This window comes from Melozone crissalis, unplaced genomic scaffold (assembly GCF_028551555.1).
Source record: "Melozone crissalis strain CALT ecotype California unplaced genomic scaffold, PUWL_Pcris_2 ptg000026l_1, whole genome shotgun sequence".
NCBI lineage: Eukaryota > Metazoa > Chordata > Aves > Passeriformes > Passerellidae > Melozone > Melozone crissalis.
In genome coordinates this window covers 5,181,211-5,208,612 of record NW_026535804.1, presented here as the reverse complement: position 1 = coordinate 5,208,612, position 27,402 = coordinate 5,181,211, and the positions used below count along the sequence as shown (strand labels likewise).

The following is a 27,402-nucleotide window of genomic DNA, read 5'->3' as shown; positions in this document are numbered from 1 at the left end:
CACAGGCTAAACAATCACCAGCTTATAAAAGGGAATATGTTAGCATACAACATAAAAAGAAGAAAAAGGGGAAGCTTTCTACATAAAATTCTCCCTCAAGTCTGGTTGTCTGTGCAGCCTCACTTCCCTCCAACAGTTGCAAGAGAGGTTATCAAATCATCAAATTACCTTTGGGACACAAGGGGAGAAACTGCAAAAAACATACTATTAAGAAAACCAACAAATAACCAAAACTGCAGAGTCAAGGCCAGTTATTTACTTGACAAAGACACTGCCCCCATGAAAGTTCACAGTGTTTTATGTTTTATCAGGTGGACTAAAAGAAAATGTTATTTTTACATGGGCACACACTTATCTTGGAATGTACTGTTAAGCTTTTGAAACACTAAACAAAAACTGCTATTAAGCTTCATAGCAGGTCTCCCTCCCTCCCTCCCTCCCAGACACAGATTTCTCCAAACCCAAACCAACAGCTCAGTAACCCTGGTCCATCCAAATGACACATGAAGGAGACTCTCAGCTGACAGTGCTCTGTTATCACTGTACAATTTATATTCCATTAGAGCTTTATGGCTTTAAAAAGACATGAGATTGAAGCATTCCTGTCAAAATAAGAGCCATGCAGATGTATAGAAATCTGTGCTAATTGCAAGCCAAAATAATAACTTCTTTCTTTAGCACTGATAGTTCATTCTAAACAATATGCTTCATTATCACTGCTGCCCTTGCTGTAGTCCTAAAAGTCACACAGCATTCAGGCAGCTTAAGTTTGGCACATTTAACATATGTAGGAGGAAAGGAGCAATACTAGAAAAGAGAGTTTAAAAAAAGAACCTACCACTGTAAAGTTTTAAATTATAGAGAACTGCTCAGCTCTGAAATGGTGTTTCCATTATTGACAAAGCCATGCTTTACTTGTGGGCATGCTGCAAGAGAGATCAAAGGAACTGCAGGGGAAGGGAGGGGGCATGAAGTTCACCACAAGACTGCAGAACTTCTCAGAAGAACATTAAACAAGCCTTTGATGCATTCTGCACCTTTCTGCTCACTGGCAGGACCCAGTTGTGTGCCATTGACAGAGGAAGTCTTTGCAAAGCACAGACAAGGAACGGGCTGAAAGGGAGAACTTATTAACAGGTCTTTTTCCCTACAATCTTTACAAGCACATTCTCATTTTCCATTTTCTCAGTTTGAGGTCTGTCAAACCCAGAGCAGCAGGGAAGAGCCATTCAAGCTCTGTGATTAAATTTCTGCTGTGTCCTCCCTGTCTCCTGGCCACCACTGCTGACAGCATCCTGCCCTGTTTCACATGCTGCTTGGAAAAGGAAGAGCTGAGCAGAAACAATGGTGCCTGGTGGGAAAAGACTCAATCAGAGCCCAGATCGCTCACAGTGAGAGATCATTTCCTTATCTGAAGAGCCCAGCTTGCCTCAAGGCACAAATTCCAACGTGTTTCATTTCTGTGTATGTATTAGCAACGAGATCAGTGCACGATAAAGCAGAGGGACAGGGGAGTGTGGCAGGCTGTGGCTCACAGCACAAAGGGAATTCAGCCAAAGCTGCTTCTCTTCTTAAACAAACCTGCTCTATTTGATGTTTTTGCAACATTCCACTTCTCATCATTAAGCTGATTGTAATACCAAATAAATATTCATTTATGCCATCAGCAGACTTATTCAACATCAGAAATAAATTGATTACGAAGATATACTTATTTACAAACACCTTTTAATCACTGAAAGAGCACACTCAGCATTTGCCTAACACCCTTCTAAGCATCTCAGAGCACTAGAGAAGTGCAATTAATCACTTTTTTTAAGCTCCTGCAAAGCAGATTTAAGTATGTCAGTATTAGTCAGAAAGACACTGATCCAGGGCTCTGCCTCCAGCCCCTAAGGGCTGGCAAGGCACTGGAACAGGCTGCCCAAAGATGCTGTGGATGCCCCTGAAATGTTCAAGGCCAGGTTGAACAGGGCTCTGAGCAACCTGGTCTAGTGGAAGGTGTCCCTGTCCATGGAGTGAGATGGAACAAGATTATTTTAAATTCCCTTTCAACTCAAAACATTCTATCAATTTAAATGTCTCTAGAAGTTCTAACCGGCCACCTCTAGTTAACAGAGGGACAACAACTATCACCTTTGATTCAAAATGCAAAAAGGCTGTTCAATACATGTTTTGTACTGAAACCATACCTTTGTCATGGTGATGCCAGCCTCCTGCATAGTAATCCTGGAGCACCTGGGGAGGATTCCAGGTGTCCAGAATATAATCCACCTGGTGCTGCTTACGCCACGTCAGGGACTGGCAAAGGATCTCTCTTGCTTTGTCGATGTTGAAGTCCCTGGCACGCAGGAATCTTAAAATGTGCTCATCCTTGGGGATCTATGAACAAAACCAAACCAAATTTTGTATTCAAGGTTTGAAACAAGAACAGAAAGCCAAACAACAGAAGCTGAAAAATGTGCAGCCCTGCACCAATGCATGAGGATGGTGTGGAACACTGGGAGTTACTCAAGAAAATCAGCCTTTGTTTGAAACAAAATCATGAGCCCTGTCAGGCACTGCAGCTACCTTCATAAGGGATACAAAAATTTCATGAACTCTAATGTAATCATTTCCACCTGCATGACCATACCAAGCCAGCCCAATTTAAATAAATCAGGACTGAACACACACTGTGTTTTATTGTTAAGTTAGAGGAAGCTGAGACACACATGCAAATCCCAAGGCACTGTAAAAACCCCAGCCTTGCCATCAGTGCTCTACTCCTACCAATCAGTATTTAAGACTATGATGTTTGGCCAAAACAAACAAATATAAAAATAAGGTCATTGCAGAAACCAGGAAGACTTATGAAACTGATGCTATTCCCTTGGGGCAGTTGAACTGACAGTCTGAGAGGTTTTCAAGCCAATTATTGAAGCACCACAGCTGCAAAGTCAGCTGGACAGTCACAATGAACTCCTCTTTAGGTTTTGATCATGGAGAGCCCCTTAGCAGAAAGGGTCAGCCCCAGGGGGTGTGACAGGGCATTTCCTCAGGCCCAGTTTGTGTGTGACTCTCTCTGAGCCAGGGGACACGTCAGGAGCTCACCTTGCCTTTGTGTGTCTCCTGCAGCCACTGCCGCAGGCGGATGAGGCAGCTCTCCTGCATGGGGGTCAGGTCCCCCAGGTACCTCTTGATGTAGTCTGCATCCAGCTTATCTGAAAAGAGATTACAGGTGATCAGAGTGCTCCTGACCTGACCAAGCACCACGTGATCTGATTTGCTGCTGTGCTGGGCACAGTCAGAACTGAATAAGGTTCCTTTGAATCAATGAGAAGATGAGTAAGGCAACAAACACAGTCATCCTCAACAAGAAAATAAAATTCTCCTTCTGCAGCTAAGGAAGGAGCAAAAGCAGGCATTTGTAAAAAGCATTTTGCCAGTCTACTCAGATTCATCAATCCACAGCACCACTGGGATTGCTGCTTCTAGAAATACTTAGAGAAGTTTTGATCTCCCAGTGCAAGAATTTTCCCAAATTCCCAGAAGACTATCTAGGGAAGTTTCAGCTGTTTCCTCCCAATCATTCCTATAATTACACCCATCTCTGAATTTCAGGATAAGAGCAGAATGCTCATTTGCAACCCAAAGAAGAAGAGTTTTTCTGCTCATACCTGATCTCTACTCACAAGCTCAGCCTGTAACAGCTGCCTGAGCCCTGCCACGTGTCACTGCTGGGTGAGCCCACCCTTGAACACTGCATGTCCCCAGCTCAGGAGCAATGTGGAGCTCCTCAGCTGCCCAGAAGTGCCCAGTGCTGAGGGCCTCTCCAGCCCAAAGCTTCCCAGTAGAACACATCAGACCCCCATACCATCAGGTGTTCCTGCTGTGGGCTCCGAGGGGCTGCTGGAGGTGTTGAGGATCTCCTTGCTGCTCAAGCCCTCCTTTGTGGCAGACTCTGGGATATTAATGGCAGGTGACACTGGTCTCCTTGGGTGAGATGTGCTGCTCTCTGATTTACATGCAACAGGAGGAGTCCAGCGAGGGACAAAGGTTATTCCTTCTTCCTCCAGCTGCTTCAGGTAGTACTCTATTATTTCTTTTCCCTTCAAAAAAGAAAATTTACTTCAGCTGCTGAAAAACCCACACATTTAGACACAGAAAGGATTGGGATGAAAATTAAGTGATCAGATCTCTAAAGATTTCACTTGGAACAGCCCTACACAGACACAGTGCCCCAGGCCCTTAGCAAAGCAGCCCAGGTTTCTGAGCAGAGCAGCCTGTTACTTAGCAGCAGCCTCATTGTCCTCTGGTAACTTGGAGCCAGGCACATCCTTCCCAACTGCAGGCTCACCTTTTTAATATTGCTGGTGTATTGCTTCATGGCAATCTTTTCCACTGTGCTTTCAAAACCAAAAAAAGATTTGATATCCAGGCTTGCTGATTGTTCAAAACAGGTCCAATCTTCATTGTCAGGATGAACCTGCAAGTCAGAAGATCATACAGCTCAGTTATCCATTGAGGGTTTTTTCCTCCTTTTCTCCCTCTCAATATTTGAAATGTTTCTTGTTTTACAGGTTCACACAGTGAAAAACATTCAAGTGGAATTTGCTTCCCTTGCTTCACAGTTGGGAAGAGGCAACACCAAAGGACAAAAAGCTGAGAAGCTTTTGGTCTCACAGCCATTTTTTTTTGGTCTAAACAAGAAAGGGAAGGGTGGAGAAACACAAGTGCAGCAGCCAAGAGCCAGAGGAGTGCACATTTCTACAGTCCCTCAGTCCAGATAAGGGCTGGGACTGCAGGGTGTGTGTGGAACAGGGTAAAAGCCTCACAGGGAGCTCTGCTGTGGCTGACAGCCCAGGGCCAGCTCAGCCAGGCTGAGCCCTGCAGCAAGAGCAGGGGCAGCACTCCCAACATTTTCAAGACAGCCAAAACACTGTTCCCACACTGACCTAGGAGCTATTTCAGCATTCTGTAGAATGAAAACTGTTTTAGTTTGCTCTCCCATGATAATGCCACAGACAGAAGTGCACACTCCTCACTCAGCTCACACCTTCCCTCTTAGCTTATCTCTTGCTTTACTGACATGATCCTGAAACAGACTTTTAGTTGGACTCAGTTTTAAAGGGCATTTCCAACCTAAACAATTCTATGACTGATACTGTTACAGAAAAGCAGTTCTTTAAACTTTCTTCAGCTGAAATAGATTTGCTCAAACAATTTCTAGGCTGGGCTCTGAATTTGTCATTACAAAAACATCACAAAAGGCTGGATTTCTGAGCATGTAACTGGCCTGATGCCTCAGGGTTCCCTTCCCCCTCAAAACATGCTAAATTTGGCTAAGAACAGAATCAACACTTTATGAGGAGACAACTGCAGAAAAAAAGCCTTTTACCTTCATTTTCTGTTTCTGCATTAGGGAATGGGAGGTACAAGAATAGCTTGCACAGCCTCAGTAAGTACAACTCATAAAAACACCATTTAAGAATCTTCCTGTATTTTCATAAATTCAATTATAAGTTACCTTTAATAAAAATGAACTTTAAGAAACAATTTATTCTTCCATTAAAAACCTGGTTTTGTATTTACCTAATTTCTCAATTGAGTAGAGCAAATGGGCATAAAGAAGTGCTGTATTTTGTACATATTTACCACAGGCACTTTTCTGTACAGCATTTCCCCTGTTTAAACAGAGCTTTCACATAAAAACTGCAGCTAAGTGAAAGAGTATTCTTAATTTTACCCTGGAAGTTACAGCAGAAATAATTATAAAAATATTAGATAATAGGATCAAGTGGATTTGGCACCAAGTGATCTTTTAACCACAGGTTAAACACAACAGAAAATGTTATGACCTAGAAAGAGTGCTACAATACAGATAAATCAGTCACATTTGTTAGCTCTGATCTGACCTTTAACATCAATTTGAAATTCTACTGCTCCAGCACATGTTGTAAGTGCCCATGAGGGTGGGCTGAGCCATTCAGAAATAAACCATGAGCAGGACAGAGCAGCAGGCCTGCCACCAGACTCCTCTGCATCAACACTTGCACTGAAGACCAAGAACAATGAAAAAAGGTAGGTTAAAACACAGAGCTGACTCAGTGAACTCCTGTCTGAGCTGAGCAGAAGGCAAATCAGCTGAACTTTCCTCTGGCAGTTCTGTCAGGATGTCACAGCCTCACCAAGTCCCACACTGCTGCTACAAAGCACAGATTTGCCTAAACAGGGCTGTCAAACACAGCAAATTGTGTTGTGTTCTGCTCTCTGAGAAGATGCTCAAGCAAGAGGGTGCCAAACATGTCTCAGTTTTTGAAGCAAGTATATTACATTTAACACTAACAATTATCACTCAGGGCAGTGTGTTGGTGCTGGATTAAGCCCTTTTCTGACCCAGAGATGAAGTAACTGAGAGGCATTTTAAAAACTTTTATTCTACTTTCAGTCTCATGTGAAGGGTGAGAAAATACAAATGTTATAATTCATACCATCACAATCAGAAGCCAATTCTTTTCTAATTACAATACACTGTAAGCATTTCTTGGCCTATCAGCTTTTGCCACATGATGTTGTAAATGCTTTAAAGCCAATCTAAAATTACCCTTTGTGAGTCCTACTACAATGCATCTTTCATAGCTCTATTTCTCCAAAGTATCCAGTCTTTCTTGCAAGGCCATCTTTTGAAACTTGTTTCTAGATACATTTCTCTCTCAACAATATCTGTCTTATTCCATGGCATTTCTAAGTCAGCATTTCTTATCTCAAGGTTTGCACACAGACGTGTACATTCTCTACAAATTCATTTCAAATAACACGTTGGTTATTTTCTTCTTGCAAGGCAAAAGCCAGGAGCAACCCAAGCTCTGAATCCTGACATCTGAACAGTGCCTTGGCTCCATCTGCATCCCCAGCAAGGGCCTGTTGTTACTCACTGTGTAGGAGCAGTGCTCGTTGATGATGACTCTGTTGGAGAAGGTTTCATTGTAGGCTTCTATGTGCAGAGTCCTTTCTCTCCTGTTCAGAGAATTCTTCTGGACAAAGTAGACATAATCCACTCCTGCAATCTGAGGAAGAGGCACAGATTCTGGTAAGGCACATGTCTTAGGTTGGAAATTGGAGACTGGGGTGGTGTTCTCCTCTCTGTCAGAGCTGGGGCAGTTCTCTGCTGTCCATGGGGCAGTTTTTTCTTTATCTCTCCCAGCCAACCCTCCCTCCAGGAGATCTCTGCTGTCCATGGCCACTGAGTGTCCCTGCAGGGCTGATCCAATCCCAGCATCCCATGGGGAGATGCTGCGCCCAGGGGAGGAGCCAAGCATTCCTCCCTGGATCCAATCTGAGCCTGGCACAGCACAGCAGCCTTTGCCCCCTGCATTGCCAGAGGAGCAGCTTTCTGCTGCCCTGCATGGCCAGAGGGAGCCCAGGCCCATCTGCAGCAGCCCTGGAGCTGCAGAGGAAAACTCCCCCCTTGTGCAGGATCCCTGCTGCAGCAGAGCCACAGCTGGCACTGCAGGAGGGCTGAGCCCCCATGGGATGGGGCTGGGACACCTCCCTGACACACAGGGGGGCAGCTCCTATTCTCAGTTGTTTTTTTTTGTTTGTACGATTACATTTGTATTTTTTTGTTTGTACTATTACATTTTGTTTGTAGTTTTTTTGTTTGTACCATTACATTTGTATTTTATGTTTTTCTAGTACAGAACTGTTATTCCTATTCCCATATCTTTGCCTGAAAGTCTTTTTATTTCAAAATTATAATAATTCAGAGGGAGAGGGTTTACATTTTCCATTTCAAGGGAGGTTCCTGCCTTCCTTAGCAGACACCTGTGTGCAAAACCAAGTCAGTAGAGCATTCAGGTGAAGGGATATCCAGAAGCACAAAGCAGGCCCTTCAGAGCTCCTCACCTTTTTCAGCAGCCGTGGTGCATCGATGTCCAGCTTGCAGCGCCGCTCGATCACGTGGATGGCCTCATCCTCACTCTTGTACTCGTTTACTGTGTCACTGGCTACAAACATGGGGATCAGCGGGCACGTAGGAAACCTCCTTTCATATGCCTGTCACGATGGAAAGAGAACAAACAATCATCACCATTAATTCCTGAGGGTGTGCACAGCTCCTCCAGCATTTGGAGGCTCAGTGCCCTTCAGAGCTTCCGTGGAAGGGACTGAGCTTTCCTGAACCCACATGACAGCTGAAAGAGTCACAGTGCATTCCAAACCATCCATTTATTAATATGTTCCTTGCCAGTAAGCAGTTTTTAAACCACACAAAATAACCCATTCCTCCCCTCCTTCTGGAAAGGAAGTTATTCATTCTGTACCATGACAACCCCCTAGATAACAGGAAAATCAGACCCTCCAGTCTTAAAATACCACAAGACAAAACAATTATGTCTTGGATTAAAAAAACCCACTTACTAATTACCGGTGTTTCACCAAGCTGTCTAGAGGGATTTCATACAGCTCCCCAAGGTCTAATAAAAACATTTCAAAAGCTATTTCTTAAGCTAATAGAGCTCTCAAGCTCCCTGGGCACAGAGTGTTCCTAATGATTTCACTGCAGTTTATCAGTTCCCAGTTTTGTCCAACAACAGTCAGTTTAATACAATGAGCTCATTTCACACTTGTGAAAATGTAAAACTTCTTGTAATAATGCAGAGCTAGCAACAGCTTTGATTTTGGTTAAAAACCACAGTCATGTAAATATCTTCATCCCTTAAATACTTGACACAGAGAGAAGATGATATTAAATCAGACAGAGTTAAGGATTTGGGATCAGTAAAACAAATAAGAGGAAAATGGGTGTTATCCCCACTAGTAAACTTGCTGAATTTTGATTTTAAAACCACTGTGGCTGGAGAATACAAGAGAGCTCCTATTTTTTTCTTTTTCTTTCACACTCTCTGATGTATCTCTGCTTCTCTTTGGCTTTTTTTCTCCTCATGGGGTAGCAGTGAAGCAACTAATTCTTTAGCTTGCTTTCCCTTCATTTTTGCTACTGTCAGAATCTCATTGGCTTTGATGAAGAGGTAGGATTCTGCAAGATGTCCCAATGCAGAAGAAAGCTTGAATAAAGTAAATCTGAGAGAGCATCATGAAACAAATCTTTAAAAGAGGTAAATATCCACTCTGTCCTTTTAGATGATTTCAACTACTCTGACAACAGCTGGGCTGCAGCACCAAGAGGGAGAGGGTGGGGAACAAAACAAGCAGCAGCTGCACAAAGTATGCAATGGTGGGGCTGGAACAGAAAAGGTCTCTTAATTCTCCCTTTAGAACAATTAAAATACTTCAGTTTATTACCAGTGTTCAAACCTAGTTTGAAGGCAGTGTTTCTATGGTGACAGTGGTGTAAGGCACTAAAACAGCATCAGCTTTTTTCCCCTTTGTGCATATTTTTAAACCATTTTTGCAGCATGACTGTCCCAAGTTCATAAAGCTGCTGTGTAAGGCAGAGAAGTGGAGCCAGGGAAGGGGTCACACACAGTCCCTGCTCCAAGCCCATCTGTGCACAGCTGCTGGGCCTGACTGAAGGACAGCAATCATTCCTGGGCTCTGAGATGGGGGCACAACAGCAGGGACAGAGCATTGGTGCTGGAACACAATAGTCAGCACTGTTGGGATGGCAAAGAAGCTTTATTTCTTTTACAAGACTCTTGTTCTGGACAGAAGGCTGCACATTTTAGTTGCTCATGAGCATCTCAGCCCTCTCCCTGAAAAAGTCTCAGCATTCTTCATAAATTAATCCCCATTTTAACTGCAATGACTGTAGGTGAAGTCAGAAAAAGAAAGCATGTCTAGAAGAAGCAGAATTTAGAAGCATTTCTCAGTTTCAGATTGCTTCATTTAAAGCTTTTATTTTAAGGACCTTATGTTACAATTATTTTATAGACAGGACAAGGGCAGTAGGTACCTAATAGGTAGGTATCTAATAGGCAGGTATCTATTTTTCTCAGTTTTTTCAGTCTTTTTTACCTTTGGATGAGGAGTTTTCCCCCATCTGAACAGCCCCCTTTATGCAAAAGCCTTTGCAAGTCTCCTTCATTGCACATACTGACACTTTTCTCATTTCAGTCCTCCAAACACTTCATGTTTGCCCTGTGAATGTTTGCAATTCAGAGCATTACCTGCCCCTGAACTGTGAACAAAAAAATGCCCAAGAAGAATATGTTGTTTTAAATGGCAAGACTGAATTGAATGTGTTCAATTCAGAAGAGAATGAAATAATTATCTGCCAAAAGCTGGCAGGCTGAATGCTCATAGAAAAGCAAAAAAAAAAAAAAAAGTGAAGGTTTCCAAGAGATTAACAGCAACTCAGGATTCTTTCTCTCTAAAGAAAGTAGACACAGAAAACTGTTCAGTCAAATTTACTGGGCTCTTAAATCAGATTTTATTTCTTTATGCCCCACTGCCAACACATCCTTGTAATGCACCATTTCCCAGCACAGCCCAGTTTGAATAAAAGGTGATCAGAGCAAACCATGGCCATGTCAAAATACTCAATCTGATTCAAGCACAGCTGTGCCTTCCATGAGGGACAAACTGCACTTTCACAGTGCAGAGTGGGCAGGAAAAAGCTGCTAAAGGCTACAGGACACTGACAGATCTTTCACCACAAACCTACACAGCACAGGAAGAAAACCTGTAATTTGTGGTGCAACACAGCAAGAGCCACGTGAGTCAGAGCAGCACATGCATGGCCAAGACTGAGCTATTCAAGGAGCACGAGAAAATTAAAGAAAGATCAAACAGTGCTTTTATTTTCCAAGAGAACTGAAGGGATTTTGCTGCGTTATTGAAGTGTTTTGAACCAGAAATTTTGTCTCAAATCCAGCTTTGCAGACAGGAAATAACTGCATTATGCAGTGTTGCTCCAGCAGGCTGATAAAGCAGAGTTTATTATAAAATATCGCTCCTTCCCTGTATGACAGCGTTGTGGTAAAACCTGGACAGATAGGTCTCTGTTCACAAATAAAATCAGATATTCCACACCTTTGTCTCAGTGTTCCAATTTCACTGCACAGATACAATCAAAGACAATTAGTTCCTCAAAAGAGGAGCAGCTGCAGAAAACCCTGAAGGGCTCCATGCAGGAGTGAAGGGCTGCTGCTGTAGCACTGAGTGCACCCAGGAATGGCATTTCAAGGACGTGACACTGTCACTGTCACATTTAACACACGGGGTGTGTGGAGACTGACACAGAGCACAAGTCAAGAGCACAGATGTGCTCATCCCCAAAATTCTGCAGCTGCTGCTGGGCTTGACATGAAGTCACAACACCTCAGTGGCTGAGACACCTGTGTACAGATCTTACAAAAAGTGATTTTGAGCCTGCAATTCTGCAGTTCCTCAATAACGTACTTTTACATTTCCCACCAGCCTCTGGAACATTTGTGTACCCTGATCCATTAGAAGCTGCATTGTGCATCAAGAAAAACACAGTCTGGTGAAGCAGCTTGAACCACAAATTTAACTTTCTTAATGCATGTTAACAGCAAGAGCACTGACAAGCATAATTTCAACCAAAATAGCACTGTAATAAAGCTGCTTTTCCAACTGCTTCCCTTAGCAACTCATGCTCAGAGTAGAGTCAAAATAACAGGATTTATACCACTTTTATCCTTGCTAGTATTTCAGCTGAGTGTGAAGACATGAAAGCAATTCAGAAGTCAGACTATTTTAAACCCATTGCAGTCGTTGTTCATAGCCAAGGGAATTGTACTTGCTGCCACAGCCCTTAGATTTTGGAATTCTAGTATCAGGAATAACAAGTTCCTTTCAAAATATCACCTTTAAAACAGCACTTAGGTATGACCCCTAACCCAGTTTTCAAAGATTTCTGGCTTTTTTTGCTTCTCAAACCATGCCTTGGGCTAATAAAATCCCTTGATAATAAGCATTGGCTCAGTCCTCAGGAGGGAGAGTCAGTCATTCATGCAAATAAATTACTCAGCTTCTCTGGCCAGATTAATATATTCTCAGTCTCCTGCCTTCCAGGACAGGGATTATTTAGTATTTCCATTCCAAGTAATCTTATGCTGTGCTGCTCTAGTAGGTGAATCCTCCAAACAGAAATTCTAACCTGGTGAAATACAGAGGAATTTCAATTACCATTTAGGAAATTAAGCATATTGAGTGCTTTAACAGCTCAATGGCATGAATCAAGTTGTTAAGATGTTTTATTTCTTTTTGATGCTTTCTGTCCAAAATTCCTGGCTGAGCAATATTCCAAGAGCAGCAGCACATTCTCCAAGGGCACCTCAAGAGAAGCCATGAACAGATTCATCCTGGCAGCCCAATCTCATCTGCAGCACTCAGTGCTAATTTTAATCTCTGCCTGCAGAGCCTGACCATGTGTGGGCACCAACATCCAAGAGCATGGCAAAGTTCACTGTGCTCCCCTGGCCACTTCCAGAGTGTGGGATTTGTGAATTATTCACAAACACAAGAAACAAGAAGGGTCACTCAGGCAGGCTGCATTCCAGGAGCCTGATGATTCCTGCACATCCTGGTTTGAAAAGGAAGTGAGTTTTTTGGGATGATATCTCTATATCCCCTCCTCCCCTTGCATTAGAGCACTGCAGATCAATAGGAAAAGCAGTAACCCACAGCAGGGCAACCAAGAGCTTTCATATTCTTGGCAGTTGAACTTGAAAAGAAACAATGCTGGATGAACTCTCACAGATCAGCAAATAACTTTTCATGCCTTGTATTCTGCTGTTCAGACCTCTCCATCACTCCCTTCACAATCCATACATATGTATAAAAATCATGGCACTTGTTCAAAGCAGCATAAAAATCGTGAGACTTGAACAAAGCAGTGTGATCTCAGTGGCTCTGAGGGATGTTGGCTCACATGGGAGGGATCAGCTCGGGGGCGTGCAGGCAAGGGAGCAGATGGTTACAGTGGATACACCTCAGAGAGCTCCAGAAATAGGGGTTGGGGTAAGGTAACACTCCCAGGCACTGGGGAGAGGGAACGTGAAGCAAACTGCACGTTGGGGAAGCACAAACATCTTTAACACACAGGAGCTCTCTGGGAAGAGCCTCCCCTGGGAAGGCAGCTCTGCAGGGACAAGTCCTCCAAGTGTCACTGACATATTTTATGGAAATGCTTTCGCTAGGATTTTTCTCCTGAGAAGCCTCAGAAAAGAAAAAGAAATGTAAACAATAACCATCTGCTGGCTGTGGATACATTTACCAACAGATGTATCTTTGATTGGTTCCATGTGAATTCCAATCATGGTCCAGCTGTGTCAGACTCTGGTCAGTCACAAGATCTTATTATTCATTCATTTCTAGCCTTCTGATGTCTCCTTTCTCTTTCTTTAGCGTAGTATATAATTTTCTTTTAGTATAATATAATATCATAAAATAATAAATCAGCCTTCTGAAACACAGAGTCAAGATTCTCATCTCTTCTCTCATCCTGGGGACCCTCAAACACCTCCACACTCCAAGGGCACATTCAGGGTGCCAGGCAGGCTTGGTGCAGGGACCTTCCCCTCAGAGCAGCTCCCCACAGCAGCCCTTGCTCAGGAGGTTTAAGTGCTTTTTCTCTCTGTTGTGTTTTCACCTCATTAAATGTTCTCATTTACAAAGAGAGGAGTTACTCTCCTATTGCTGGGAAACAAAGGCTGCCTGGCAGGCACTCAGTTCTAGAACTCTCTGTGGAAAAGATGGAGAAGGGTTTTGTTACACAGACCACAGCTGAGGCTTGTGGGGACTACAGACAACTTGTCCATGAATGGTTGGATATCATCTAAACAAAAATTTCCTTTATGTGCCATTTCTGGTCCTCAAAAATATGAGGTTGTTTAACAGTCCTTTGACTTCTCTGTAAATCTTAGCACAGTCTATGCCACCAAGACATGACCAGCGTGTAAAGAACACTATGACTTACTTTAAAAGGGAAAAAAAAAAAGAATTTAAGCCTTCCATTGCAATTTCTACTTTAAAAGTGTTCAAATAGAATTAGAACAAATACACTGTAGCTTTTCCAGCAAGATTCACCAATGGTGAACCTGCTGGCTATCAGAGCAAGATCAACAAACAAAATGTTTGCTTAACAATTTATCACTGAACTGGAGTAAGTAATTAGAAAGTACATCAGGAAATACCTTGTGTGGAAGCAATTTGAATTAAAAATTATAATTCTTCACCTGAAGGAGAGCTACTGCAGAGATTTTAAGGATGAAGACAGATGAAGCAGGCAGCAAGCATTCATTAAAAAGGAAGGCTCTGATTCATCTTGGTCTTTTAAAAGGGAAACTAAATCCCAATGCCCCATATTCAAATATACCTTTGTTTAAATGCATTCATTTTACAACAGGAAAAAGCTCTTCCACTCCATGCAGAGCAGAATTCCACAGAAGAGAGGAAAATCCTGCCTTTCCAAGCAGAGCTGTCCTTGAGCAGGGTGTGAGGAGCAGAGCTGGCTCTGCAGGCAGATCTGAAGGCACGGCTGGGATGAATCCCAAAGGATTCCCAAAAGGAGAGCTGACATTCTCCTGGCAAATGAGAGTGGACCCTTACTCTAAGCTACAGGAAAAAAACTGCACAATTCTCCTTTCTCCCCATCACACTTTCCTACAACTGCATCATGAGCTGATTTTACTTTGCTCCTCTTGTATCCTCCCTCCATTACAGTCCCAAAAAAGTCCATTTTACCCTGGAATGGCACAAGTCATTCAAACACACAATAGATTGTCTTCACCCTCTGTTCTGTTCCCTGGTACGATGAAATTTGGCCATCTCAGTATTAATGATGCCTATTAAGTGTACCCAAGATAAAATAAATAACCCTTCTCTAAGTTACACCAAAAAATCAATAGGACAAGTCAATATCAGTAAGACAAACATTCTGCTCCATTTAGAGGCTAAAGAGTTCCTGTTTACTACATGAGTGTAAGAAGTGACCTGGAACTTTCTAATTAAATGATCTTTAGTGCATTAAGAGTAAGTTTACAGCACTGTTCATATCCAATCTTCCAAAGCAAAGCATTCCCAAGTAATTGGCAAAATGGCCCAGCTCCTTCTGCTTTGCAGAGTACATTCCTACCTTAAAGTTCATAAACAATGGAGTTGGTCAAAATTTTCATCAAGAAGGCTGTAAAAGTTTTATATAATGATGCATCAAATTCTTGGACTACAATTACAATGGTTTTTTTTGTTTTTGAAGTTCTGGGGCTTATCTTTTTTTTTTTTTTTTAATACTCCACATAAACATTATTACACAAATCAGACAAGTACTAACAAGAACCTACTTTGCACAGATGTTGTTCATGAGTTGTAATTGAAGGTTAATTATTTCTCAAACAGCAAGAGAAGCAATCTTTGAAAACAACCTTGGATGTTCTCCAAGGCAGAGATCAGAGCTTTCAGGTTGAGTATCTGGGAAGAGAAATTGTCAATGGTTCAAAAACTTACTGCAGCATGATATTCAGATTCTTCAAACGCTGTATTTATGCCACTGCACTGAAGTGGTGCTCAAATTTACAGCCCAGGTTTGCATCTCTTCTCCTCAGAAGATCCAGGGAGATTTCCCACACTGAATGAGCCCTGACCTCCCGGGCATTACAGAGCCCTGCACAGTCTGTGGGCACTCCCTGGGCTTCCAACACCCACAGATGTTAAATAACCTGTGCTCTAAGCTGTTCTTACACCCAACACTGAAGGTCATTGCAAAACCTTTTCATTAACACCACCAGGGCTTCCTTGGGCCTTGCTCAATCATGAAATGCTACAAGGACTTGTTCTTTTCAGTATCCTTGTCTCAAGAAAGCATCTGAAAGAATAACTGGCTTAGCAGCCAGCAAATTGAGCTTCCTCAGCTCACCTCTCCTTCTGTGGAATGGAAATGAAATTCCTGAGAAATTCACCCTGAAAGCAGGAGTTGAGGAAAATGAGGTGAATAAGAAAACATTTCTTTTCCTGGCATTTACCAAAGCCATTAATTCTCGCCCTCAACAGCTCCTCTGGCACTCAAGAGTCCTGCATGGAAGAAAAGGTTTTATTAAGTGTCCAGAAAAGCATCATCTCTACTTGTCCTCATCTTCTCTTGGTGCCTATACTTGTTTAAGGGCTTCTCTTGATTTAGTCAAGTTTCACTGGAAAGGATTTCAGGCTCTACACTGCTAAGAACAACTCACTTGTGCCTTGTGAATGTCCATGAAGAAAGAGGAAGAAAGGATGAGCAGATTTATTCCAACACATTTAAATTCACCACTAGCTTAACTATATAAAGCCTCAGATTTTATTACTTCCTATAAAAAGAAGAGGATAAGACTGCTCTGTCCATTTTTACATACTAGAAGCCCACAGTACTTTCAAGTTAAGAAAATACCCAGTTAAGTTTCTTGCACATTTCAAATAGACTCTACCTCTTAAAGTGATCCTGTCTTCAGTGGATGTCACCACAGAACAAACAATATCTATTTGTTCTACCAAACAGGTTAACAGCCTACCCACGTGCCAAGCAGGCAATTTGCTGCTCAAATCCTAGAAAAACACAGCAAGAAACCTCCCAGCTTCACATCCATTCTGCAAATTCCTGAAAACAATGAGGACATTGCCCATAACCACTACAAAATAACCCAGTATACAGACTAAACTCAAATTCAATAACTGCTTTGTGATCGTGCATGAAGGGCTTTGATTCAGTAAATTAAAAATCTCTATGGAGACAGGAAACAGCACAGAAGTTCTCCTTGTGCTTTGGCTCCACTGAGTTACTCTGAGGCCATAAAAATGTAGAGACAATTTTTTCTGGGTTCCTGGCTTCAAACAGCACTTAGCACCACTCATCCAGAACACCAGGGATGTGCATGGGGAAGCAAAGCAACCTTTGAGAACAGAGCTTTATCTCCACAGAGCTCTGCAGACACAACCCAGGCTACTTCACACCTATTTTATCTCTCCCAACTCCTCTGCAGTGCAAATTCATGTTAAATTTCAGGCAAAACCATAGCTGATACACAAAGCCAATCACAAAAATCATGGAATATCACTGAAATGGTGTTAGAAAGGAAACTGCAGCTCAGAGTGCTGCTTGCACATCACACATCACCTTGGATTTCTGATAGCAGGACTTTTCATGTGTTAATCTGCTACAAAGCACTTCCAAGTGAAAGCAACTGCACCAACACACAATTACTGGCATTTCTGTTCCTCTCTGTGGTTCAGGCAGCATTTCCATGGTTACAGTGTTGATCACTTATTGGCTTTAATTACATTCCAAATCCAGACCAAATGCATAGCTTGGCATTTTAAACAGCTCTAAAGGCAACCCTGCAGGCCAGTTCTTGTAACCTGGCTTTGAGGTGGAATGCACTTGGAATCATAAAGTCATTCTGGCTGGAAAAGACTTTAAAACCACTGAGTCCAACCATAACATCCTCCAGGTCACTGCAAAATGTCACTGAAACTGGACAGACCTCCAAGGAAACTCAGCACAGCATCCACACCATCTTCTCAAAATTTGGTACCCATTTTAGTTTGTCTTGCTTGTGTTTAAACTTCTTTCCTTTGAGGTCATCACACAGAGAAAGCAGCAGGAATCCTACTGAAACCAAAACATTCTTACTGCACCAAACATGACCCCAAGCCATGAGGGCTTTGGGACATGATCTCAGTTGTCAATCACAGGACACAGCAAAAATTCACCTCTGGTAGCTGTTGCAAAGAAAGTTTTGGAGAAATTCAGGCTAAGAATCAACTAGATGGGTGGGATTATGCACATTAGTATCACTTCCAGGAAAGGATTTAGAACTGATTTTCTACTGCTGTTAAGTTACAGCAGACATCAAACCCTGCCTACTATCAAAAAGATAGTTACAATTTCAGGGGAGGAAAAAAGCACATTTTCTTGTAGTGATTGAAAAAGTTCACACACATTTCAGAATTTTAGATTACATTCTCTGCAAAGTAAATGTGAAGCAAAGAAGTGCTTGTTTTTCTACCAGCACAAAAATCAGAAATCAAAAGGATTTCAGAGGCAGCCTATTGAAAAAATGCTCCATATAGACAGCACCTGCAACTAAATATCAGTAAAACTCCCAGCCTGTCCAAGGAAATACTTGACAACATATGTTCATTAAGCATTCTTGACAAATCTGAGTTATACTAAAAAAAGCATAGATTCACTTAACACTGCCCAAAACCAAAAGCAAGGAAGGGAATAGAAGCAAAAAAAAGGAGTTTCTGGGGGACAGGAAGGTCTGCACAAATTTCCTCTGTATGGCAGCATAAATGTGTTGGCTACAGAGCTAAAGAACCTCAGCCTTAGTGTTCAGGGTTTTCAAGCATGCCTAAAGTTATTTTAACGCTTTAATATTTCATTAAAATAATTTAGGCCTTATAAATAAAGCAGGAGATTCAGAAGAGGTTCTGTTCTAGGTAAGTGGAATTTTACTGGTAGTTCACTGCTGAGTTATTCAGTTGTGGTCACCAACTCAGCAGAGCAAGCAAAGAGCCTCTAGCCAGACACAGAAACCTCAATTCTCATCAGGGCTGGGACCAGTCAAGCCACCCATGCAGGTTCCTTGTACTCTATCCCCCTCAGTGCTCCCTTCCCATTCAATCTGGGTATTTTCATTTCAGAAAAGTGCTCAGAGAAGTTCTACCAGCAAAATTACAGGGGCCTCATGTTGCATGGAATGACACTGGAAGGGAACTGGCTCAATACTACCTGAAAACCATTCTGCTACACACAGATTCCCTCTCCTTCCAGATCAAAATTAAACTTTTAATGATTTAATGCAATTTTATTTGAAGTTTTGATGGCTAAAGGTACACCAATTTAGCAGGTAGAACAAACTGGGGATAAAGGATGCAACCTCAAGAAAAGGGTTAACATTCCATCTTCCATCTGTCAAAGATGATCTTCAGTAACCACAGACATGCCTCAACATGACTTTAATTTGAAGAGTGGTTATTCTAAAACAGATCTGAGTCATCTGTGGTTTGCTTAAATAAATTTGCACAGGTAGAATTGTGTAATAATTGATTCTTGTATGGGAACCTAAATGTCCATCTTCAGACGACACCTTAATGTGAGGGCAGGACAGAGGAGAAAGTGGATAGCCTGTGTAGGAATTTGGGTTACACCTGTTTTGCCTTCCAGGCACACACAAGAGAATCCTTAATTCTCCTCCTCCTCCCTTTGGAAGTCCAGAGAGCCCAAAGTGCCCAAGTGCCCCTCACTGAAGAGTGATCAAGACAAACTTCAACTGCAGCCTCTGCACAATCCTGAAACACAAACCTCTAAAATGAGAAGCTGGAATAAAGAAGTTGGGCAATAACCACTCCTTCCTCAAGAAAAACAAAAGGTTAAGGACAGAAAGCCCAACAACCACACTGAATGCAAATAAAATCATTTTAATCTTCCTTTCCTTTGGAGTAAGCTGGCAAAGCCTGACCATTCAGGTTAGGCTGCCTTATGACTGAGAGCCCAAGATCAAATTGCTCGTTAGAAAACAACTGGCATTGCTCTGGTCTAGACTGAAGGTGGAACACCGAGGACAGACTGCACAGCTCCAAGCTGCTCTTCACCCCACACAGATCTTACCTGGCCTCGTGGGGGCCACAGCAATCCCAGACGGACCTGCAGTGTCACTGGAACTCGTGTGTATTAAACACATTTGCAACAATTCAGAGAAAAATGCCTGCCCTGTCCGTGTTCCCAGCAAGACAGATGGAAATCAGCCTGGCCCAGAAGCCACGTAGCCCTGGGCACAGCACTTTGTGTGACAGAATGTGCCCTGCAATTACAGCCAACCTCAGGAGTTCCTCCGAGAGGAAACTTGGCTTCTGACCCCAGCTGCACAGGACAGGACTGCTTTGGCTGAAGGTTAAAGCTCTCTGGAGAAGAGGCTGACCTCCAAAAGAGCATCACAGCAAAGGCTGGCCACAGGCCAGGAAAGCCTCACACGTGATTACTGAGGAATGGGAGCTATTCCCAGGCACTTCCTAATTCTCTGCAACGCTGGCAATGCACAGCCCTTTACATAACACAGGAACATATCTCCCCGTGAATTTTTTAAGAGACACAAATAAAAACAACTGCAAATCATTAAGCTTGTCCTACCGTTTCTTTAATTACCATTCCTTGTCCTACAGCAGCTGAACAATCACAAGCACTGCTCTGTGTTGCCAACAGGCATTTCACAGGCACGGGGTATTGTCACACTGAAAGCAGAATTTGGTGCTTGGCTTCCCCTTTCCTTTTCCAGTTAAAAAAATTGCGTGTTTGGTTCCTCTGCAGTCAGTTTTTTACAATTCAGCTGCAATCTCACTGTGTCCACTGAGGATCTATTTTTAGAACAGTCAAATATTCCTTGCTGCTCTATTGTACCACGTTTAAGCCTCACTTTTATGAGTCCTATAATTAATATTCGTCACTTGTTTGGTCTTAGAAGCACAGACACTTTCAATAAGAAGGTCTGTTACAACGTGTTTAACATCTGGAATATGTTAGGCTATTTTAAATAAAATTATTACTGTGCAGACAAAATCTAATTTATGAGTGGAGGAGGACAGGATGACTACAGCACTGCTACAGTGTGGGTGCAGAATTCCTCATTAAACCATTGCCTGAGAGGTTAAAGACTTGTACCAGCACAAGGAAAAAACTCTCCAGACTTTCCCCCTCCCTCCATGAAGGTTCAGTGGAACAGGTTCGACTTCATCGCCTCAGACTTCACCCACCAGGTTTTCATTTGGCCCAGAGGCAATTGGCTGTAAGCACTGCACCGGCGATTTCCCTCTTCCAACACTGTCAGTGCAGTGAGCTGCAGCAGGAGAACACAAAATTAAATAAATAGATAAATAACAACACCTTGGTTTGGCTTTTGGATCACTAAAATATCAACTGCCAGGCAGAGAGCAGCCATATTATGTTAAGCAAACAAATTAATAAGTTTTAAGTCAATGGAATGTCATCAAAATGCAGCATGATAGGGTGTGATGCCTGCACACTATTTATGTAACAAAAAAATACTTTCCATCATGTCTGATGTATCAGGACACCTTCAAAAAGGTAAAAAAAACTGATGGTGGAAACCCAAGAGTACAGAGCAGCAATTCCTCATGTGAAATCATAAACTACTGCACTAACTGAGAGCAGCACCATGAAAATGAGTAATTTATGGCCTGAGGGAGGCACCTGGCAGATCTGGGAGGGCTGAGCCAGGCTGGGCTGCCTGTGCTGCCACAGGAGCAGGAGGTGTGAGGCTCAGCAGGCTCTGCCAGGCTCCAGGGAAAGGATCCATCTCTTGACAGAGTCATGGAACACCAGCTCCTGCTGGAGGTGTCAGCACAGAGCTCACTGGGCTCCAGAAAGGATTGGGAGCACAAGAAACCAAGCACATGAGATGTTATTCCTGACAATGGCACATTCTGGACCAGAAGGGCTGTCAAGACACATTGCTGGAGGATGAGAGAGTATCCTAAGAGAGTGTTATCATATGTTTATCTCATTCCTATCTTCTCCCCTGCAGGCAGATACTGCCCTTGGTCACTGCCTGAAAGGCAGCACTAGAGAGGCCTCATGGTGCAATCCAGACCTGTGCTCCTCATTAAGAGACAGAATAAAAATCCAAATTCATCATCGAGATATCTCAATAACCAGGTGATACCAGTGCAAGATCCATCACTGCCATGGTACAGCTTCTGCACCCCAAAAAAACACAGACCGAAAACATGACCTAGCTTCAAAAGATAAGCCAATAATAATAAAAACAAAGAGTCAAGAATCATTTGATTCTTCTCTACAAAGAAATTAAATGTCAGAGAGTATAGACAATCAGTTCTTTCACCCTCCTTTACAGCAAAGAAAGGCAAACAAAAGCATGAATTGGTTTAGTCAACACAGACAAACAAGTTCAAGTGAAATTGCTTTAAATCTTGTTCATTACAACTTCGGTGGCTGCACCACACACACCATGAAACTCTTCAATAGAAAGAAGTAATTTCATAGTGCCTTGAATTCAGTAATGAAGAACTTATCTACAAGCCAATGAATTGCACAGCAAAGACAGTTTTGCAAATTATACAGTATAATTCACACATTGAATGAAATAACCTGAAAAAAAACATCCTCTGGAAAGGCTCCTGCTGCCTGCTATGCCTGAACTGGACCCAATGTCTGTGGCATTTGAATTTTACACTAAATGAAGGCACACAATGCACACAAGAAAGGAAGTGCTCTCATCAGGAAGCTGCTCCCTTCTGCTGTGGCATAAACAACTCTCAATGGCACCTTGCCACCCTGACCATCACCAGGGAAATACTCATTTTCACAAAATGAGATCTATTATTGTCACACTGATATGATCTAATACTACAGCAGGAAGTTCTCAGACAGGCTGAGATGGTGAGGTTTGCAGTGCAGCTTTCAACTCCTGCACAAATTGATCTGCATATGCTCCAAAAAGCATCCACACTCAAGTTATGAGAGCATAAATACCAACAAAATGAAAGCAGCTGTAATTATCCAGTAATCCATAACCCCACAGATTTAGATATTTAAATTCATCAATCTGACCATGACAAAACCTTGAAACAGTAATTTAAGAGAGCCCAAACATAATTGAGAATTAGAACAGTTTAAGTAAAAATTCATTTTTAATGCAGAAGAGTAGCTTCTCTTTGCTCCCTCCCACAACCCCTCTGCTGTTGCCAGAGTTAAAGCTGGTAGCCCAGTGACATTTTTATTTCCAAATTTGCATATATATAGAACCCAAAACTAATTATAATAAAGCAAAACCCAGGAGAAATCCAAGATAGAAAATGCTCAAATGTTAAGTTTTATACATAAAAATATAAAGCAAGACAGGCAGCCAGTCCATTCACATGTGATTGTTCCAGCATACAACGTTGAAATTTTTCATTTTCATTTTTCTGAAGCAAGGATAGAGCCCCCTTTATGCCAGAGCAGCTCACAGAATCCGCAACTCCAAACCATTAAGTGCAATTTGCAAGTACTTTGCACTGCTAAATAATACCTGAAGGCTGCTGAATCAGGTTTCTAATGGCCCCTTCACTCAGTGTCACAACAAGCAGCTTCTGCATTTTTCAAAGTGCAGATCCCTAATTATTTCCCAAGGGAGCTGAGGGCTCCCAGAGGCAGCCCCAGTGGCAGATGCCCTGCTGACTCCTGTTCCTGCAGCCAGCAGCTCACCCACAGCACAGGGGATCTGCACCTGAGCCCACAGGGCTGATCGGCAGCCCTAAAGGCACCCAGTGAGGAAATGGGCCTGACAAGAAATTTATCTTCCTTTTTCCCAGGACAGCTCTGGCCCAGCCTGTGTCCCTAGGCTGGCTTGGTGCATCAGCTTAGCCACAATGGGAAACCACATTTTGGTGATATTTCTCTGACCCTCAGATGAAAAAGGCCACAAGCTGAAAAACTTTGTGAACTGGGCTGAAATCAGCAGGACTTGAGCAAAAGCTGTGCAGAGAAAAGCCAAGAACTTGAGAGCTGATCTCAAATTGTGATGGCTCACTGCTGGCTTGTGCTCTTTGGCAGTCCTGCTGCATTGGAGCCCAGAGGATGCCAGGCTGCCCTCCCAGCCATGCTGCCACCAGCAAGGAAATGGGCTTGACAAGGAATTTCCCCTCCTTTTCCCAGGACAGCTCTGGCCCAGCCTGTGTCCCTAGGCTGGCTTGGTGCATCAGCTTAGCCACAATGGGAAACCACATTTTGGTGATATTTCTCTGACCCTCAGATGAAAAAGGCCACAAGCTGAAAAACTTTGTGAACTGGGCTGAAATCAGCAGGACTTGAGCAAAAGCTGTGCAGAGAAAAGCCAAGAACTTGGGAGCTGATCTCAGATTGTGATGGCTCACTGCTGCTTGCTGCATTGGAGCCCAGAGGATGCCAGGCTGTCCTCCCAGCCATGCTGCCACCTGCAAGGAAATGGAGTTGACAAGGAATTTATCTTCCTTTTTTCCAAGACAGCTCTGGCCCAGCCTGTGTCTCTAGGCTGGCTTGGTGGATGAGCTTAGCCACAATGTGAAACCACATTTTGGTGATATTTCTCTTCTAAATATTGGTGATATTTAGAAGAAAAAGGCCACAAGCTGAAAAGCTTTGTGAACTGGGCTGAAATCAGCAGGACTTGAGCAAAAGCTGTGCAGAGAAAAGCCAAGAACTTAAGAGCTGATCTCAGATTGTGATGGCTCACTGCTGGCTTGTGCTCTTTGGCAGTGCCCAGAGGATGCCAGGCTGTCCTCCAGCCATGCTGCCACCAGGGCTCTGATCTCACACACTCACTGACTGCTGATGGTTGAAACCAGCTGCAGTTGGACTGTGACAAAGTCAAATTATTAAACTACCTGTAACAGGCCTTACTTAATATTTAACATGAGCTGCTATCCTGACCTGTCTTAACTCTATCACAAAAACGAAGTAAAGTGTTAAATAATTCAGCTCAACATCCTAGTTCTTAATTTAGAATACATGCACAGTATTTTTAAACTACATGAAAAAAACTGCAAGACAAATTCACTTGGGAGAAGAGGAAATAGACCATTTAAGACCAACCTGTAATTAATTTCAACTTGAGCTAATTAACAGCTTTCCTTGCATATTCTCAGAAGATTCATTTTACATTCAGAATGCAAGAGCTTAAGATTCCATCCCTGGCCTCCCTCCAGGAACATACTGACTCCAAACCAAGTCCAAAGCAAAAGCAATCTTGGTTACAACAAATACCCCCTCAATTCTGGGTTCCAGATTCTGGACTCTGACTGAAGGTGAAGTCCTTGGGCAGCACAGAGTGCCCAACAATATGGAAACACCTCCTTTTGATCTCTAAGCAACTTCTGCCTTCTCACTGGATATGCTTTCTTAATCAATCCCAAAAAAAAAATCACCCTTTTTCCCACAAGGTTTTGAAGGCTTTTACACACGTTTTTTACTGCCTAACCACACTTTAGCCCATGAGCATGAAGTTATTATACCTTCTCCAGACTGTAACTGTAGAACCCTGAGTGTCCAGGACTCTGCAGGATGTGCAACCACTTCTTTTCTACCAGATTCCCACATATTTAGGAGTTTAAACTCAAAGGCAACAACATCACTTGGTTGGATCAACAGATCCTGGAGCAGCACTTCACAGCAGAGCTGAAACACCTACCTGCAGGGGTGAAACGCTTGGAGTGCTTTCAGAACAAAACACAAGAACTGTTTTGATACATATTTTCCTTTCTCTGACACCTCTCAGAGTGTGACAGCAGTGGTGGCTTGGCCTTTAAAGTGTAAAGGACTTGTTAAAAACTGACTCAAAGCTTTTGGTGAACAAGAGAACTGCAGCTGTCAGCTACAGTCAGGTCATGTGTTTGCACCCCCCCAAAAAAACAACCAGGAAACCAAGCATGGAAATAGCTAAGCAGGTCAGAAATAACACAAAATAGCACATGAATTGCACTGTGAGCTGGCTGCTAAGTCAATATTTTTTCATAGTACTTAAGTGAACTCTCCATTTGTTACCCACAGCTCACTCCAAACAAGTGGCCAAATAATCATTTCTTCTTACACAGTGTCTGACACAGGAACCACCACCATCAGTGAAACTGCAGCTATTTAATAAAAATTCAGAAATTCCACACAAGGCTCTGCTCCACCACAGCTTTACCAACGCATTTCCAACAGCAAATAAGGCTGAGTTTTCAACTCAGCTTTTTCAAAGACAGGAAGCAAAGCAGATGAGGCTCAGGGAGTTCTACAGCAGAAGGGAAAACAGTTCAGAGGCTTTGGGAGCAAACACTCAAGTTTATTCCCTTCCTCAGGATTTAAGCATCCAGGAAAAATTCTCAGCAAAGTACTCTGCATCAGGGGAATAAAATACTTCTCTATATATTTAAAGCCTATTTTGTGCTTTCAAAAGCACTTGCAGAAGAGCTTCCTTTTCCTCCCCAGCCTCTCAACCCCTCTTCACATGATGTGGGAAATGCATTTTTTTCCAGGAAAACAAAATGAGACTGGAAGGAATAAAAATGGTGAGTGTTTATGAGCAGGTGTGGCACTTAGCTTGATACAGTTTGAATTTTTTTTAAATGACTTTTTAAAGTAATAACTTTTATAGTGAAATAATAATGAACTGCTGATCAGGAGGCTCATTACAATCTAGATCAAGGGATTATACTTTCATTTGTCAATCTGGAAAAACAGATAATTTTTTTTCTAATCTTCTCTTATCACTGAAGCGTATTTATCCCATTTACAATCTTATTACTTACCTGTAATTTAGGGATCCTTTAATTCATGAGATACACCTTAAGAACTATTTTTTAGATCTATAAAGCCAAAGAGAGTCAGCCTGATGTCCAAAAGCAGCAAATCTGAACCATTAAAATGATAATATAATCAAAGGCACTACACATTACACTTACTAGGAAAGATTCATGCTTGAGATAGTTCAGATATTCCATCAGAACAGTGGCAAAATGAGAGACCGGTTTTTTAAAATTCACATTATTTCTGAAGCTAAGTGATTTTGACTGTAAATAGGACATTTTCTAAATGGGCTGAAGAGCAATACATTTTCCGCAGAGCTTTCAGAAACTTAAAAAGAAAAATCCCGCTGGTCAATGGTTCAATCCAATCTGTGCTTTTTCAAATATCTTATTTACTTTTCATTTGCATAAATTCCACCCTTGAAATGCCATTGCAAGCGATTATTCATTATTTAAATTTACTTTGGAAATTAAACTCGAGGAGAATTATCTAAAGTATGTCAGACTGAAAATGAGCTGTGAATCTCTAAAGTTAATTTTACCCTTATGTGTGTTAAGGAAGATTCAAGTTCTTAACTGCCTTTTAATATTAAGAACTACTTATTCAGCAAAGTCCCTGTATTACTTTAAATGTAAACCTCTTTAAGCTAATATAAAAAAAATTGAATCTGTAATCTTTAGAAGTTTTAGAAAAGCAGCTTCTCAGTTTTTCTCTGGTATATTTAACCTTGGTAACTTGACAAGTGAGTCTAAGTAAACAGCCATTTTTCCACATTTCAGCTGCTTCCAGCATTACGTAAACTCTGAACAGGAGGAGAAGCTAAATTCTATTCAGTCTCCTGAACAGCTGTGCAAGCTGCTGCTCTGGGTGGTTTTTAAAACACATATTCACTAACACACAGAGATTCCAAAAAGTTAATTATGACAGATATTCCACAGAGCAGCCAAAAATCATCATGTCAGCTTTGGAAACTATTTGGTGAAATCATCTGGCCCGGGTTAGGTGTGTCAGACTAAAGCGTGGTAATTTCTAGCCTATGATTCTAGAATCTTTTCAAGTTTAGGAAATAGTTCCATTAAAGATTTGCATCTCAAGCATTATCTGGAACCACACAACTTGCCAGTAGAAGGAAATTTTCAAGGGAAGTAGCTGATATTAGATTTTACACAGCTGGACTTGAA

At 42.2% G+C, this 27,402-nt stretch overlaps 1 protein-coding gene across 1 annotated transcript in view; it reads right to left on the bottom strand.

Moving 5' to 3' along the window:
• SEC14L1 (SEC14 like lipid binding 1) overlaps positions 1 to 27,402 on the bottom strand; it is a 42,924-nt gene that overhangs the window by 10,428 nt on the left and 5,094 nt on the right. The window contains exons 3-8 of the mRNA XM_054278798.1: positions 7,888 to 8,037; positions 6,918 to 7,049; positions 4,340 to 4,468; positions 3,857 to 4,091; positions 3,094 to 3,203; positions 2,193 to 2,382 (exon numbers count right to left, since the gene is read on the bottom strand). Coding sequence (XP_054134773.1) covers positions 2,193 to 2,382; positions 3,094 to 3,203; positions 3,857 to 4,091; positions 4,340 to 4,468; positions 6,918 to 7,049; positions 7,888 to 8,037 — 946 coding nt within the window. The remainder of the gene's footprint in view (positions 1 to 2,192; positions 2,383 to 3,093; positions 3,204 to 3,856; positions 4,092 to 4,339; positions 4,469 to 6,917; positions 7,050 to 7,887; positions 8,038 to 27,402) is intronic.